The 14,427-nt window shown below is 40.6% G+C and overlaps 1 protein-coding gene across 1 annotated transcript; it reads right to left on the bottom strand.

Annotated features, from left to right (window-relative positions):
* Positions 1–9,303: 9,303 nt before the first annotated feature.
* Positions 9,304–14,400, bottom strand: foxi2 (forkhead box I2). The gene is made up of 2 exons (XM_037796343.1): positions 13,617–14,400; positions 9,304–10,949 (listed from the first exon to the last, which is right to left on the bottom strand). Exons 1-2 carry the CDS (start codon positions 14,260–14,262, stop codon positions 10,348–10,350), a joined length of 1,248 nt encoding a protein of 415 aa, XP_037652271.1. The 5' UTR covers positions 14,263–14,400; the 3' UTR covers positions 9,304–10,347.
* Between the last annotated feature and the right edge of the window lie 27 nt (positions 14,401–14,427).

Genomic DNA, 14,427 nt, shown 5'->3' on the forward strand with positions numbered 1-14,427 from the left:
AGTCAGAGGCAGAGTCAGAGGCAGAGGCACAGTAATTAAAATATAGGGGGTGTCTCACAATCAAGGTCAATATGGTAGTTATATTATAAGCTGGTTAAGAGGCTATGTGTATCCTGTATGCACAAATATAACACTGTTTAAGAACCCGGAAGGGCGCGCTTTGCGGGCATGCAAAAAATTGTTTTACATGTGCTTCCAAGCATCCCAAAAGAGGAAGGGCACACCAGCTAAAATCTTGCCTAGGGCATCAGATTGGTCAGGGCCGGCTCTGGCAATGACCTTTATTCTTGTTTTTAGGTGTCCACCAAATGTGATGTTACAACATTGTGCATGTTATGTGCTTTTTTTATTGTTAATCCTACATAAGCAACTGTACTGTAAAGAGTCGTCTTTGTGATCCAAAATTATAAGGAAAATAAAAATTTGACTTCATGTGAATATGTATTCTTACAAAAAAAAAATGTTGCTAAATGTGTCTCCTTGTCTAACTCTTGAGAAACATTTGTGAATGTTGAATATTAAAGGTGAGTTGTATCATTAATTGCTTCGTTAGTTTCAGTCTCGTTTCTAACAGGTGCTCCAGTGTTTTGGGACGCGGCAGAAAGTCATATTTTTGCCAAAGCAAGACGGCTGAACCAAAGGTGTTACAGTTTGTTTTGTCGTGTCCTAGGGGGCAGCGAGAGCGAGTTCACCTCTCCTTGATCTCCCCCTCTGTTTACCTCCCACCCTCCTCACCCCCCCATCCCTCAGCAAGCCAGGGGTGTGGGCATCAAGGGCTCCGAGGTCCAGGCAATAACAATAGCTGGACTGTGCTGTCCTTGAGTCCCGGTCGCACACAATGACCACGTCCATGTCGATTAGCGCGGGGTGGTGGCCGAGCTCGGTCCGGCCGGGGCTAATAGCTTATTACGCAGTGTAAAGTGACAGTGTGATCTGGAGAGGTGCCAGGAAACGGGCCCAATTAAAGGAGAAAAGAGAGGAGGAGGGAGAATGTGTGGAGGGGGTGGGAGGTGGGAGGGTGAGGACGAGGGCAGCAACATGCATTCCTCCGAGCTTCGGTCTAATTCGCCCATGACGAGTTCCCTGGGGACTGACACCCTCTTTCGTCGAAAATATTTGAGTATCCTCCTGCTCTGTTGTTCCAAAACACATGTGAAACAAACCCCAAACACACTCACACTCAGGCTGCGTTACCGCTGCACAGTTATGGGTAAACAACGCTGTTTACTTGTTGATACAGTTTGAGAAACGGGACACTGAGAATATGGAAGATTCTCATCTACACCAGTACGGCACAGAAATACAGCACGGCGGCGAAGTTAATGACATTTAAGTTTAATCTGACATGATCAGATGATGCTCTTATCCAGAGCAGATTACACTGAGTGATAAAGCAGAATAGGATTAAAGGACCATGCTGCTGTATTTCAGTCTGTTAACCACAAACCACATTCTGCATGTTGTACAATGTACAAGTATTGTCAATCATAAGTCAACCAATCATATGTTTTTGTTTCTCTCTGTTCCGTTCCGTCAAAACGATGCCGTAAGCCAGTTCCCAGCGCTATTTACCGACATAACTACGTCATTGGGCTCTTGACCAACACTTCAACGCCAACTCGGCGACCAGCTGACCACGCTTGTTGCCGTTTTGTTGCATTTGTTGCTCGTAGTGTGAACGTAGCTTCAGATGGAGCAGCTAAAACCACGTCTTGTCTCATGAGTCATAAGTTACATACATGTCAAAACAGCTGCCTTGTTGAATTGTTAACTTTTTACAAGTTCAAGTGTATAAGATTTCTTCTGACGTTAGTGGAGGCGGGTTGTTTCAGGTGAGGTGGTATGCCGCCGCTATTATAGATTGCAGGAAACCCTGGAACGCCTACATATGAATAACAATCAGCAAGAAAACAAACACCTATACTCAGACCTGTGGACCTTTTCATTGCCTTTCTGTTTCTAGGGGAACAGCTCTGGTCCAAGTTAACTTCCTGTCAGCTACTGCATAACAAACACCGCAACAGGAAATACAAAGGGACCCCTTTTAAAATGTTTATGTTGTGAAGTTTGAAAAGGTCTATAACAAACAGTAAAGTACGGAGAATATGAATTCATTCTCAACCAAAATGACTCAAGATGTTTCTTCTTCAAGACAGTCAGGTAAATATTGCAGCTTGGCATCATGAAGTGTTATGCCAAGTAGGGTGCAGGTGTTCCTACACGTGCAAACCAATGAACGAGCCTAGCATAGCAGCTCGGCTGGGGCATGTGTGAGGATTGACACTGAAGCGATCTCAGGCAAACTGTTTGGCTAATATGTGACTCTTTGGAACATATTGATGGAGAACTTGCTGCAGAAGGTATTCTATCGAGGATTTGATGCTTTTCTTTCCACCATATAAATTGCAACCGTGATGAATTTAAGGTGACCATTGCCTCCGTTGTCCATAAAGACCCAAACAGCCCAAACTACCAATTTTACAGCCACTTTTCATGTCTACAGGGAGAGTGTGATCCTCAAACAGTAGATTCTGAGATGGAGTATCACTTTAAGAACCAATGATTACATGTAGAGCTCTCTATGGTCGGACACCTGACTTACTCCACCCTCACTGAGAAGACCTCGTAGGTCAAAACTGTCAATTAAAAACAGACTCTAAAGCTGACTCCTTAAGTTTAGTTTTGTGTTGTCTTTACTGTGTTTTGATTTCATTTTGTTCTGTTTATTACTTGTAAAAGAAGGCTGTTCTTACTAACTTGCTTTTCAGTATTTTGTACAGTCAACAACAATGCATACTGTTAGTAAAACCAACCAACACTTCACCAAGTCATCTCACTGTTTAACAGTGGAGACACAATACTTCCCCATTGGTGGATAAACCGGAATAAAGCTGTTGTAACAAAGTGTTACCAGGATTTTTTCTCAATGGGATGTGGAGTCTGTCAGTTCGATGTTTAAGCTCCGGGAGGAGGAACAACAGAAGGGGTTAATGTAATCCATTTCATTGGTGGGGGACTCTAATAACTGGTCTCTCCCTGCATCTCCATTGGCCCGCGGAGTTTCCATTGTGCTGGCCGGTGCAGGTGTGGGACATGCTTTGTTGATCATAATCCCCCAGGCAAGGGGAGAGGCTTTGAGTGTGTTTGACGTACCCCACCGGCAGGCCCTTTGCTCCTCGGCCGCCGAGCAGCCACCGTCTCCAGCGGCCGCTCATGGGATCCGACAGGCGGAAAAATAATGAACAACACCTCAACCCGGAGCTGACCTGGCTCCAATTCACCAGCTCCACACGAGGGGTAAACGAACCACTTAATTGAGCCTTCCAGGATCAAATCATACTCAGGACCCCCCCGAGCCACCCCGCGATCAACCCTTACCACCACCACCTCCACCACCCCCCAACCTCAACCTCCTTCCTGGACACAGCCCATCAAGATATTTTCCTACACACAAACACACACACACACACACACACACACTTTTTTACTGTTTTCTTTTGTTTTGATGGTTTCTGCGCATCTAACAGAGGCGGGTAAACCATAGATTACGTTTACTTTTAATGCGCAAGCTACATTTTTCTGATAAAACTAAATAACATTTTCAACGCAGGACATTTACTTGTTTTCCAATAAGGTATTATGTTTTTTACTTGAAGCTACTTTCATTTTGTGTTGTTTTTGGCGGTCCCTGTGGACAAAAGTGGTAGTGTTTCCAAGCACCAGGGTCCCTTTAGAAAACCTCTCATTTTACTGCAGAAGGGTCTGACAGTTTGCCCCGCGTAGTCCTGGTTCTGGTCGTGCCTCCCTTCCCTCCAATGGGCCCGGGCCTACAGCAGCATGGTGTCGGTGTTGGCGGAGCAGCAGCAAGGCGGAGCAGCAGCGAGGCCGGATGTGGGTCTGTCCGCGACGGGCTGGTCGTTGCCAAAGGCCCCAATGGAGACTGCATGATTTCTTCTGATTTCTCGCGGAATCGGACCCCGTGGCACCAATGACAAGCATTAAGAATAACTATATAGAAATGGCAAATCTTCTTGCTCATGGTCTTGTTTACTTATGTAGGTCATATTCTGTAGAGAAATCCGTATTAAATTGAGACTGTTTCAGTGAAAAGTTCCTCACGGTAACTTCATGCAGGTGACTGAAACACACAGCTCAGCACAATGGAAGATGCTATCTCACCTAATTCGTTTTTAACCTTTTTTGCCTAAAGTAGATTTTTGTAAAACAAAAAAAAAGCATCATACACCGCGACTAAATCACAAATTAGGGCTGCAGCAGGCACGAGCATCCCATTCCTCCCAGTTGAGACACCTGGAAGTCAGTCAGGGTCAGTTGTCCACCAAACAGGTTGTGACAAAAAAGTTACCAGTGAACCAAAACAGCATTTCTCCAATTTTCACCAATGATGATCTCTTGAACCTTTCATTAGTTTGGTAAAGTTTTATAAAACACCAAAGACTGGTCGTTGAGTTGAGGTGATCGTGAGTGTGCTGTGTGCAAATTAAAAGCATCAAGTTATACATAAGGTTTTGGAAAGTAAAGTTCAACCATTTGGAACCACCTTGATGTAAAGTTTGCCTGTGTTGTTAGTGATTAAAATCAGTTCAAAATGAGAATTTTACAACAAGTTAGATACTATTTTCAAAGTGTTTGCTCACTATCTTCTGCATATACTGGATGTCATAATCTGTACATAACAAAACATTTAAAACTTTGATGAAAATCTAGTTTGTCCTGGTTTGGCTGATGCCTGTCCTGAAATGAGCCACTAGTTGGACACAGCATCACTCTACTGTCCTTATTTAACATCACAGTCAGAGATCCTTGATGAAGTTGATCCCCAGCCCTTCACATGTGAAACATGCTGACAAGACCGAACAGTTGCTTTCTGTGCTCCCTGTAAGATGTTTCTCATTAGCGAGGCGTCGCCTGCTCCCTGTCCATTATTAGGGGAACAATTTGGGTTACGGGTCCTGTGGGGTCGTTTTAGGACACAAATCTACAGTATGCACTCACCCCTCGAAATGGCACCCAGGGTCCCGTGTTCAACCTGCTTCCCAGCCGGACCAACAATGGCGCTTTTCAAATGTCACCCGATGGAGCGGGTGCGGGTGCCAAATTAGGACGGGGTGCCTGATGTTCCAGGCGCAAAAGAAGGTGATCAAACAGAGCCTGGGTCAGTGGATCCCCCTCTAATTGACAAGTTCACACTTGGCAGCACTGGTGCAGTCTGCCAGAGTGGAAAAGTTTCAGACCGCCAGTGCAACGCATACGACCGAGTTCGACCTCTACAGTCAGATCTGCGTATCAGACTGAGTCATGGTGGCATTAGACGGTAGAATAAAACAGATCCACACACCAAATAGCGCCGGTTACAAGGATTTTTAGACTTCATAAATCTGAGGAAGAGTCTGGTGCTTGAAACGTTACAGCGTAATAAAAATCCTTCAAACAGAAGCTATTTGGTGTGCGGATCTATCTGTTTTATTCTGCTATATTTCTTTGATCCAGCACCCATCCTGTTGGACACTGGATATGCTTGTCTTACCGTGTTTTAAAGGCATCAGACAGCAGACCTCACAGACAGAGAAACTCATATTTAATACCAACAAAAATGGTAAAATAAATGTTAACTGGCCCGTATTCTGAGCAGTGGATTGGGGTGCTTCAGTGTTACTTTTATTAACGGACACTATTTTTTTTCCATGACTAAGACGATACGAGATGGCACCAGCATCATTTAACTCTAACTTTGACTATCTACATGCTATATTGTTGATGAAAAAGGACTAAAATGTTGTTTAAAAAATAAAATATTTACCAAAATCTCTCTATTTTCGTTGACAAAAAAGTGGTGATGAAATATTATAGACTATTTTCTTTTTCTTTGTTTCAATGCAGTAGTTCCATTTCCTGTGCTGCACGCACCAGTTTTCTGTCCTGTTCTATGCATGCAAGTTTTCGGCCCTGTATTGCGAGCGCCAGTTTCCTGTCCTGTGTTGCACGCACCGGTTTCCTGTCCTGTGCTGTGCACGCCAGTTTCCTGTCCTGTGCTGTGCACGCCAGTTTCCTGTCCTGTGCTGTGCACGCCAGTTTCCTGTCTTGTGCTGTGCATGCCAGTTTCCTGTCTTGTGCTGCATGCATCAGTTCCCTGTCGTGTGCTACGCACTCCAGTTTCCTGTCTTGTGCTGTGCACGCCAGTTTCCTGTCGTGTCCTGTGCATGCCAGTTTCCGGTCCTGTGCTGTGCGTGCCAGTTTCCTGTCTTGTTCTGCGCGTGCCAGTTTCCTGTCCTGTCCTGTGCTGTGCACGCCAGTTTCCCGTCCTGTGCTGTGTGTGCCAGTTCCCTGTCCTGTCCTGTCCTGTGCTGTGCACGCCAGTTTCCCGTCCTGTGCTGTGTGTGCCAGTTCCCTGTCCTGTCCTGTGCTGTGCTGTGTGTGCCAGTTTCCTGTTCTGTCAAGAGGACTCAGAGTAACTTACTTACGTTAAAGATAACAATGACAACAATAGTGCTTGGGAGAAAGAAACAAGGTGATATTTTGTTGAGACTAGAATGACTTAAATGTTCAATATAAACTAATGACTAAAAAAGACTAAACCAGTCAACAGTTTTCATTGACTAAATCAATTTCTTTGACTAGGATACGACTAAAATGCCCAGACTTTTAGTCAACTAAAACTTGACTAAAACTAACGAGGACATTTGGCACAGGACTAAGATCAAGACTAAATGAAAAAAATAGCTGGCAAAATTACCACCAGGGTGCTTCTGCACATTAGATCACAACAGTTTGAGTCTTTGGCTACGAAGTTGTGTTCATGAAGAGACCTTAATTAATAAGTCAAAGCATGATTCATTAAAAATGGGCCTCACAAGTGAATGAGTGAGTTAAAATACTTCCAACAATGTTTTATCATATTTAGAAATAAAATAAATAAAAGTGATACATGACAGAAACAAAGCTGCTTTCCACATCTTTAACCAGCTATTTAGTTTGCAGTTATTCCCATAACTATACACTATAAATACACGGAGGGCCAAAACCGACAGTACTATCATATCAATATCACGGCATAACACTGTAAGTACCTTCAACACATGCATGGTGTGAATCATAAACTGTGAAAACTAAATAAATGATCAAATCATTGTCTCTAATCTGCACGATGGGTGGCAAATATTTGCAGAGGGAATTTCTCAGTGCGTCGTTTCTTAGCAGGAACAAAGCAAAATGGCCTCTTCTCAATTTGGGGCAAACACTGCCTGGAGAATGGAGACAAAAGAGATGCTTAAACCCCGTCGGTCTAAGGGGGATATCTTCACCTCTCTTCAGAGACTCCCTAATTGATACATGGGGATTGGCGTGAAGGACCGGGGACAATAGCTCCATTGTTTCTCTGTTTTCTGAATCAGAAGTCTGTCAACTGCGGTGTCTTTGCAGGGAGCTTGGCTCGCCTCCAAACTTCAACTTTCTCTCTTGATATTTGCCGAAAGCCTCTCCCGGCTCAGCTCGTCTCCGCCTGTGGCACTGGAGGACACATCAGCTGTGGTAATTTTTTCAGAAATACATAATATATTCTCTGAGAAAGGGATTATTTGTCTCAAAGAGCAGGATGAAGTGTGAAGCGTGTGGAGTATCATTTTTGAGGATGTAAAACTGTTGAGTTACATATATTTTTTAATAAAAAATAAGAATTATCTCATTGTAACGCTGCGTAGAAACTCCTGATCAGTAAATTGAACATTAATATAGAATTATTTCACAACTTTGGGCAACATAGACATCTTATTTTTAGAGGATTTCCTTGAAAATAAAGCTCAGTTTAAACCCACGTAGATATGAATTCATTTTTCTTTATTCTACATGTTTAATTGTATGCTTTCTTGTAGAAAAATTACACATTTTTGCAGGTTAAACTGACCACCTGTGCACTAACTAAAATGCATTATATTTAATTAATTAATTGGAATTATACCAACTGAACACTGCCCTTATTTGTACCAAATGACAGGAAATTATAACCTGCAATAAACCATTACTGTGAACACTCCTGTTTATAACAAAATGTTTGCAGTGATATTAATTAATTTCTTCTTTTCACAGAGCTTCTCTTTTGACCTTCTCATTCAGGGTCTTTTTTTGGGGGTCGACAACGTTCCCACTTCAGAGGAGCAGAAAACAAATCAGTCACAAATAATGTAAATTACTTTTTACACGTTTTTCAGCAACAAAATCTTCTAAGAAGTCACATCACTCCTTGAATACTAATTACTGATCTTACAGGAAGAGAAGCTGACTTACTGGAATAAAAGACGGATTAACATTGTTTTAGTTGGACATGAACTTGGTCTTAAGAGGAGACATTACAGGTGAATAGGGTGAAACTTTTAACTAATAGATATCACCGTGAAACTTCCCCAGTTGATTGCTTAAATTAACCCAATTCTTTTTTGCATTACAAGTTTTCTGAAATTTGATGTTTAAATATACAAATGAGGCATTCTTTTATTAAATATGAGCTTATTTGCAGATAAAACCGGGTTCAAAATTCTTCTTTCATCTTGTTGACATATCGGAGTCAAATGATTTTACAGATGGGATTTTAGATATCTCTTTGTATGACTCCATAACTCAGTCAAAATATTTTAACTAATAGATAAAATCTTGAAACTTCCCCAGTTTATGACTCACATTAAGACAATTATTTTTCTATTACAGGTTTTCTTAAATGTTAGGTTTAAACATGTTAATGAAGCATTATCTAATGCTAACTTTTGGTGAATTCAGGAGAAATCTGCAGACGTAAACAGACAAAGTAGTAAAATAAACAACTAAATGTGTATTTCCACTAGTCTGAAAGAAGACATGTTATAAATATCCCAAAATCATTAAATCATCAAAGATTAGTGCATGAAAAAGCATGTTTTTGCCTCGGGTGTCTCGCCATCATCATAACAAAAAGGAGAATCGGTGTTAGACAGTGAAACTTAATGAAGAATGAGTCAGACTGGGTTATAAATATGTCAAATTTGAATCATTTAAATTCTGCAATAAAAACCCCACATGTAAACATGTTTCTGGAGAATAGGGTCACTTGAGTTTACAAAACTAAACTTCACAGTAAAGACCTGATGCATGTTTTGTTGTTGTTTTATACAGCTGGTTAAGAGGCTGCATTGAGCTGAAATGGAGTAGAAGTAATTAAATACGAGATTAAAGTAAATCTATGGGTGTGCATTGACCTGATAACGAAGGCCTTAAATACACTGGTGCCCTATTTGAAAAAGATGCATGACAATACAATAGAGACCACATGATATTTATTAATAGTCACAGTTGAAACTGCCTGTAAGCTGGATGTACTGTATAAAGATAAAAAAAAAAAAAAGACAATAGATACAAAAGCCATTCAATGATTGTCACACTGAATCCTGAGAGAAACCATGATATAGCATATAGTTTTTAATATATATATTTATATATTTATGACATCTGGTGATACTGTGTTCGGCACGGTTTGTCATTTAATCAAACTATGTTCAGAAAAAAGTAGAAAAACAATGCCTATTAGCATAAATAGCATAAATAGTCACAAACTATTTTTTGTTTTATAATTTACAAAAATACACATTTATATAAAGTCCACATGTATTTACATGAGCCTTAGTGCTGTGGTTTCAGTCAACATGGAGGATATAAAAAAATAAGGCGAGCCCCATCGGATCATATTTGTTATTAAATCAATTACTGCATTTGGAAACGGTCTGAATCGACGGGTGAACCCTTCAGAGCAGGGCGTCTCATAGGAGGGTTGTTTTTTGAGGTAATGGCGGTCCCATAAAAGGCAACTTTGGCAGATTTGAGTTGATTATGAATATGAATAAACAACATATATAATCAACTGTAAGAATTTGGCCGCTCCAAAAAAATATGGGCAAGATTTGGTAAAAAATACATTTACATTTTGGACATGAACGAGTGGCTTTGACTACAAGAATATAGAAACTTTCTGTTGAAATATCACAAAAACAAGTGTTCAGTGGTTGTCTTACTTTGCAGTTATTTTAGCTTGAAGAGCAAAGTAGGAGCTTTGATATAATAATAATAATAAAAAAGAGAGAGTAAAAAGATAAGTGCTCATTTTTGTTATCGGCTGTTTCCACAGTTTGAGTGCTTGTCAAGTTAAATCACCTAAAAAATACTAAATCTAATCTCTCCGTGAGCTGATCAGTGAAGGGAGCGTTCACGACGCAGAGAAGCACGCTCTGCTGAAATGCATGTACGTCTGCATGTGTGTGTGTTTTTCACGTAGCAGCGAGTCCCTACGACAGTGTGGTGAATCAGCTCCTATAGCTCTGTCCCTTCTCTGGGGTAAATAAGGCTGTTGACACTGAAGCTGTTGTAGAAGTGACCATTGAACTGTCCGCTCTGCCCGCCGCCAAACGTGTTGTAGTACACTCCACGGTTGAAATGCAAGCCCTCGCTGTGCTCCGACGCCCCCGTGTCCTGCCCGCCGTGGTTGAGGTGGTAGGGGCTCAGGGCCGTAATGTTCCTGTTGGACAGCTCGTTCACCAGCCCCAGGGACCCCTGCCGGCCGGGGGCCCCCGAGCTGAGCGTCGACATGCTGCTGTAAAAGTTGTTAAAGCAAGGAGCGGCCGAGGCCAGTCCGCCGGGCGGCGAGGACGACGACGAGCTCTTGTGGCTCTCGTTCATGGCCTCCATCTCCGGCGAGGGCGGCCCCAGGAGCGGAGGACTGTCCGAGGGCTTCAGCGAGGACGCCCCCGCTGCCGGCCTGCCGTCCTCCACCTTTGTGGCCCCGGCTGCCACCGATGACGCTGCTGCTCCTCCCGCGCTGCTCGGATCTGAACGTCTTTTCCGTTTCCGGCGGAAATTTCCGTTGTCAAACATCTTTTCACAGTTTGGGTCCAACGTCCAGTAATTTCCTTTTCCTGTAATTAAAGATGAGACACAAAACATATTAGAACTTAATCAGTTTTAGCTGATGGGGCCTAATATATCCAACTTATATAGTCTAAATAAAATACAACATTTCTTTTTACTTAAGTCTCCAGCCTGTTCCTTTAAAAATATGACTCAACACATTAGGGAGACAATTTCAGCAATCTGTCATAGCAAACTTATATCCCATATTATTAAATGATTTGTTATTATGTATCTCATATTTCTGTCTGTTTACTGAGAAGCCAGTTTTGAGCATTTTCTGAAATGACTGAAGGGAACAATAATAATTATAATTGCAGTTCAGGTTCAGATTAAAAACAACATTCAGTCATGTTCAAGTCCAATACATGCACTAAATTGTAGACAAAATAACACTGTAATAATCAAGTAATATTTCTAGGAAAATAATATATATCTGTACTATTTAACAGGGACCCTTTAATTGTGTTGTTTAAAATGTCTTTGAAATTATTTCAATTAAATGAATCTATAGGAATTTATCTGTATTAACCTTTGGAAAATATAAATTATATTTATTACAACAGCTACAATATCTGTTATATTTTAATAACTTGTTGCTTTAATAATAAAGTAAGTAAGTAATAAATTAAAAGATTACCATACAGCATCAGATAATGACATTTATTTTGAAATTTAAGACTTATTTAACCATCATATAATTGATAAGTTTCTATGAAAACTATGATTTAAAATGTTTTTCTTTTCTTTTTTTATATTTTAAGGGAGCCTTTAATTGTGTTATTATATTGTGTTGTTTAAAATGTCTTTGAAATTATTTCATTTATATGAATCTATAGGAATTTATCTGTATCAACCTTTGGACAATATGCATTACTATATTTATTACAGTTGCTTTAATAATAAATAACAAAGTAGGTAAATTAAAAGATTAATACACAGCATCAGTTGGTGAACTGTATTTGACTTATTTGACCACACATATAATTGATAATACTCTATGAAAACTATGATTAAAAAAAGTTTTTCTTTTCTTTTTTTATATTATAAGGACTCAAGAAACAATGTCACTTTATTTTGTACCTAATTCCCCCTCTAATTAAACCACCCTGACACTCCCAGGTGAGTAAACTGAACCTCAAAATACTGATGCTGGTTTATAAAGCACTAAATGGTTTAGGGCCAAAATATATTTCTGATTTCAGACCTCTCAGGTTCATCTGGATCAGGTCTGCTTAGTGTCCCCAGAGTCACAGCTAAACATGCAGAAGCAGCGTTCAGTTTTTATGCACCAAATATCTGGAACAAGCTCCCAGAAACCTGCAGGACCGCTACAACTCTCACTTCTTTTAAAACAAAGCTTAAAACGTTCCTCTTTGCTGCTGCCTTTAATTAAACCAGATAATGATCTTATACTGCACTAGAGCTTTTACTCATGTGTTATATTCTATTTTAGCTTCTATCCTAGCTTTTTAACTTAATTATATTTTCTAATCTTTAATGTTTTTATAACTGTTTTAATTATGTCTTAATGTTTTTTTGCACTTTGTCTTAATGTTCTTGAATGTTTATGTAAAGCACTTTGAATTGCCCTGTTGCTGAGATGTGCTCTACAAATAAAGCTGCCTTGCCTTATGACTTTATTATCATAATATTACGACTTTTTTTTCTGGTAAACTTATGATCTTATACTGCACTAGAGCTTTTACTCTTGTGTGTTATATTCTATTTTACCTTCTATCCTATAGCTTTTATTTTAGCTTGTTTTTATTTTTCTAATCTTTAATGTTTTTATAACTGTTTTAATTATGTCTCAATGTTCTTGAATGTTTATGTAAAGCACTTTGAATTGCCCTGTTGCTGAGATGTGCTCTACAAATACAGCTGCCTTGAATGCAACATATTGTTTGTTTATTAATAACATGTTTCCCCCCTGGTGCGTTCACGGTACCTTGGTGAAACTTATTTGGAATTAAATATTGCTAAGACTTATTTGACCACCATATGAAAACTATGATTAAAAAAGTTTTTCTTTTCGTTTTTACATTTTAAGGATTCAAGAAACAATGTCACTTTATTTTGTACCTAATTCCCCCTCTAATTAAACCCCCCTGAGACTCCCAGGTGAGTAAACTGAACCTGAATGCAACATATAGTTTATAAATAACATTTCCCCTGGAAATTATTTCATTTAAATGAATCTATAGGAATTTATCTGTATTAACCTTTGGAAAATATAAATTGCTATATTATCACAACAGCTACAATATCTGTTATATTTTTTAATAACTTGATGCTTTAATAATAAAGTAAGTAAGTAATAAATTAAAAGATTACCACACAGCATCAGTTAATGACAACTTATTTTGAAATGTATGACTTATTTGACCACACGTATGACTGATACGATTCTATGAAAACACTAAATGAATGCAGAGCTGTGGATTGTTTAATGGCTGTTTTAGGTTGTTTTATAATTTTATTCTCAGGTATTGTCTTATTTATTGTAGTATTTATTTAGTGTACTATTTATATTATTATTATATTTATATTATTTTTAGGGGCTGAGAGAGAGCCAGGGTAAAATGCATTTCACTGTACTTTTAAATGCATATGATAAATAAACTTGAAACTATTGTTTATAAATAGCATGTTCCCTGGTGCGTTCACGGTACCTGGATCGTCCTCGTCCCTCGGAACCTTCTTGAAGCAGTCGTTCAGAGACAGGTTGTGCCGGATGGAGTTCTGCCAGCCGGCTTTGCTCTTCTTATAAAAGGGGAAATTGTCGGCCACATACTGGTAGATCTGACTGAGAGTCAGCTTCTTCTCGTGTGCGTTCTGGATGGCCATGGCGATGAGAGCAGAGTAGGAGTAAGGAGGTCTCACCAGCTTCAGCAGCTCCTCCTGAGAGGCGATGGACAGCCAGCCCAGGTCTGGACCTCCGAACCCAGGTGAGTTGGTGGTGATGAACTGCCGCTGCGCTCCGTAGGACGGCGGGATGAAGGACGGGTTGTTTCCGTGCAGGTAAGAGGAGGCGGAGGAGTTGACGCCAGGTGCGTTGATCCACAGGTACGGGTTTGGAGTCGATGCGTAATCTCCGAGGCCGTATCCGGAGGCTCTCTGTGCGCCCTGCAGGCTCTGGAGGCTCTGCAGGCTCTGCTGCTGCTGCTGCTGCTGCTGCTGCTGATGGTACATGCTGCTGAAGCTGTCGCAGTACACTGCGGCCATGTCAGGGGCCTCCTGGGCAGCCTTGGGTGGAAGAGAGGAGGTGTGGTGCTGGTTCTGGTTCTGGTGATGGGACTGAGGGTCCAGGGAGTTCATCACAAATCCCCCAAAAGGAAATGCTGCTCAGCGGTTCAGGTGGTGCAGCAGCAACAAGTGTCAGAGAGGATGGAGGAGTTTGGTGAGTTTTAATAGCATAAACTCTTGACAGCAGCCACATCCAGACACCAGATGATTCCCAGCAGCCAATAGACACTCACACTG

This window comes from Sebastes umbrosus, chromosome 16 (genome assembly GCF_015220745.1).
Source record: "Sebastes umbrosus isolate fSebUmb1 chromosome 16, fSebUmb1.pri, whole genome shotgun sequence".
NCBI lineage: Eukaryota > Metazoa > Chordata > Actinopteri > Perciformes > Sebastidae > Sebastes > Sebastes umbrosus.

Excerpts from the sequence above, each read along its gene's own strand:
- foxi2 (XM_037796343.1), bottom strand. The coding sequence starts at position 14,262 with ATGAACTCCCTGGACCCTCAGTCCCATCACCAGAACCAGAACCAGCAC. Across the intron at positions 10,950-13,616 it reads GAGGGACGAGGACGATCCAG|GAAAAGGAAATTACTGGACG; the intron begins GTACCGTGAACG and ends CTTTAATTACAG.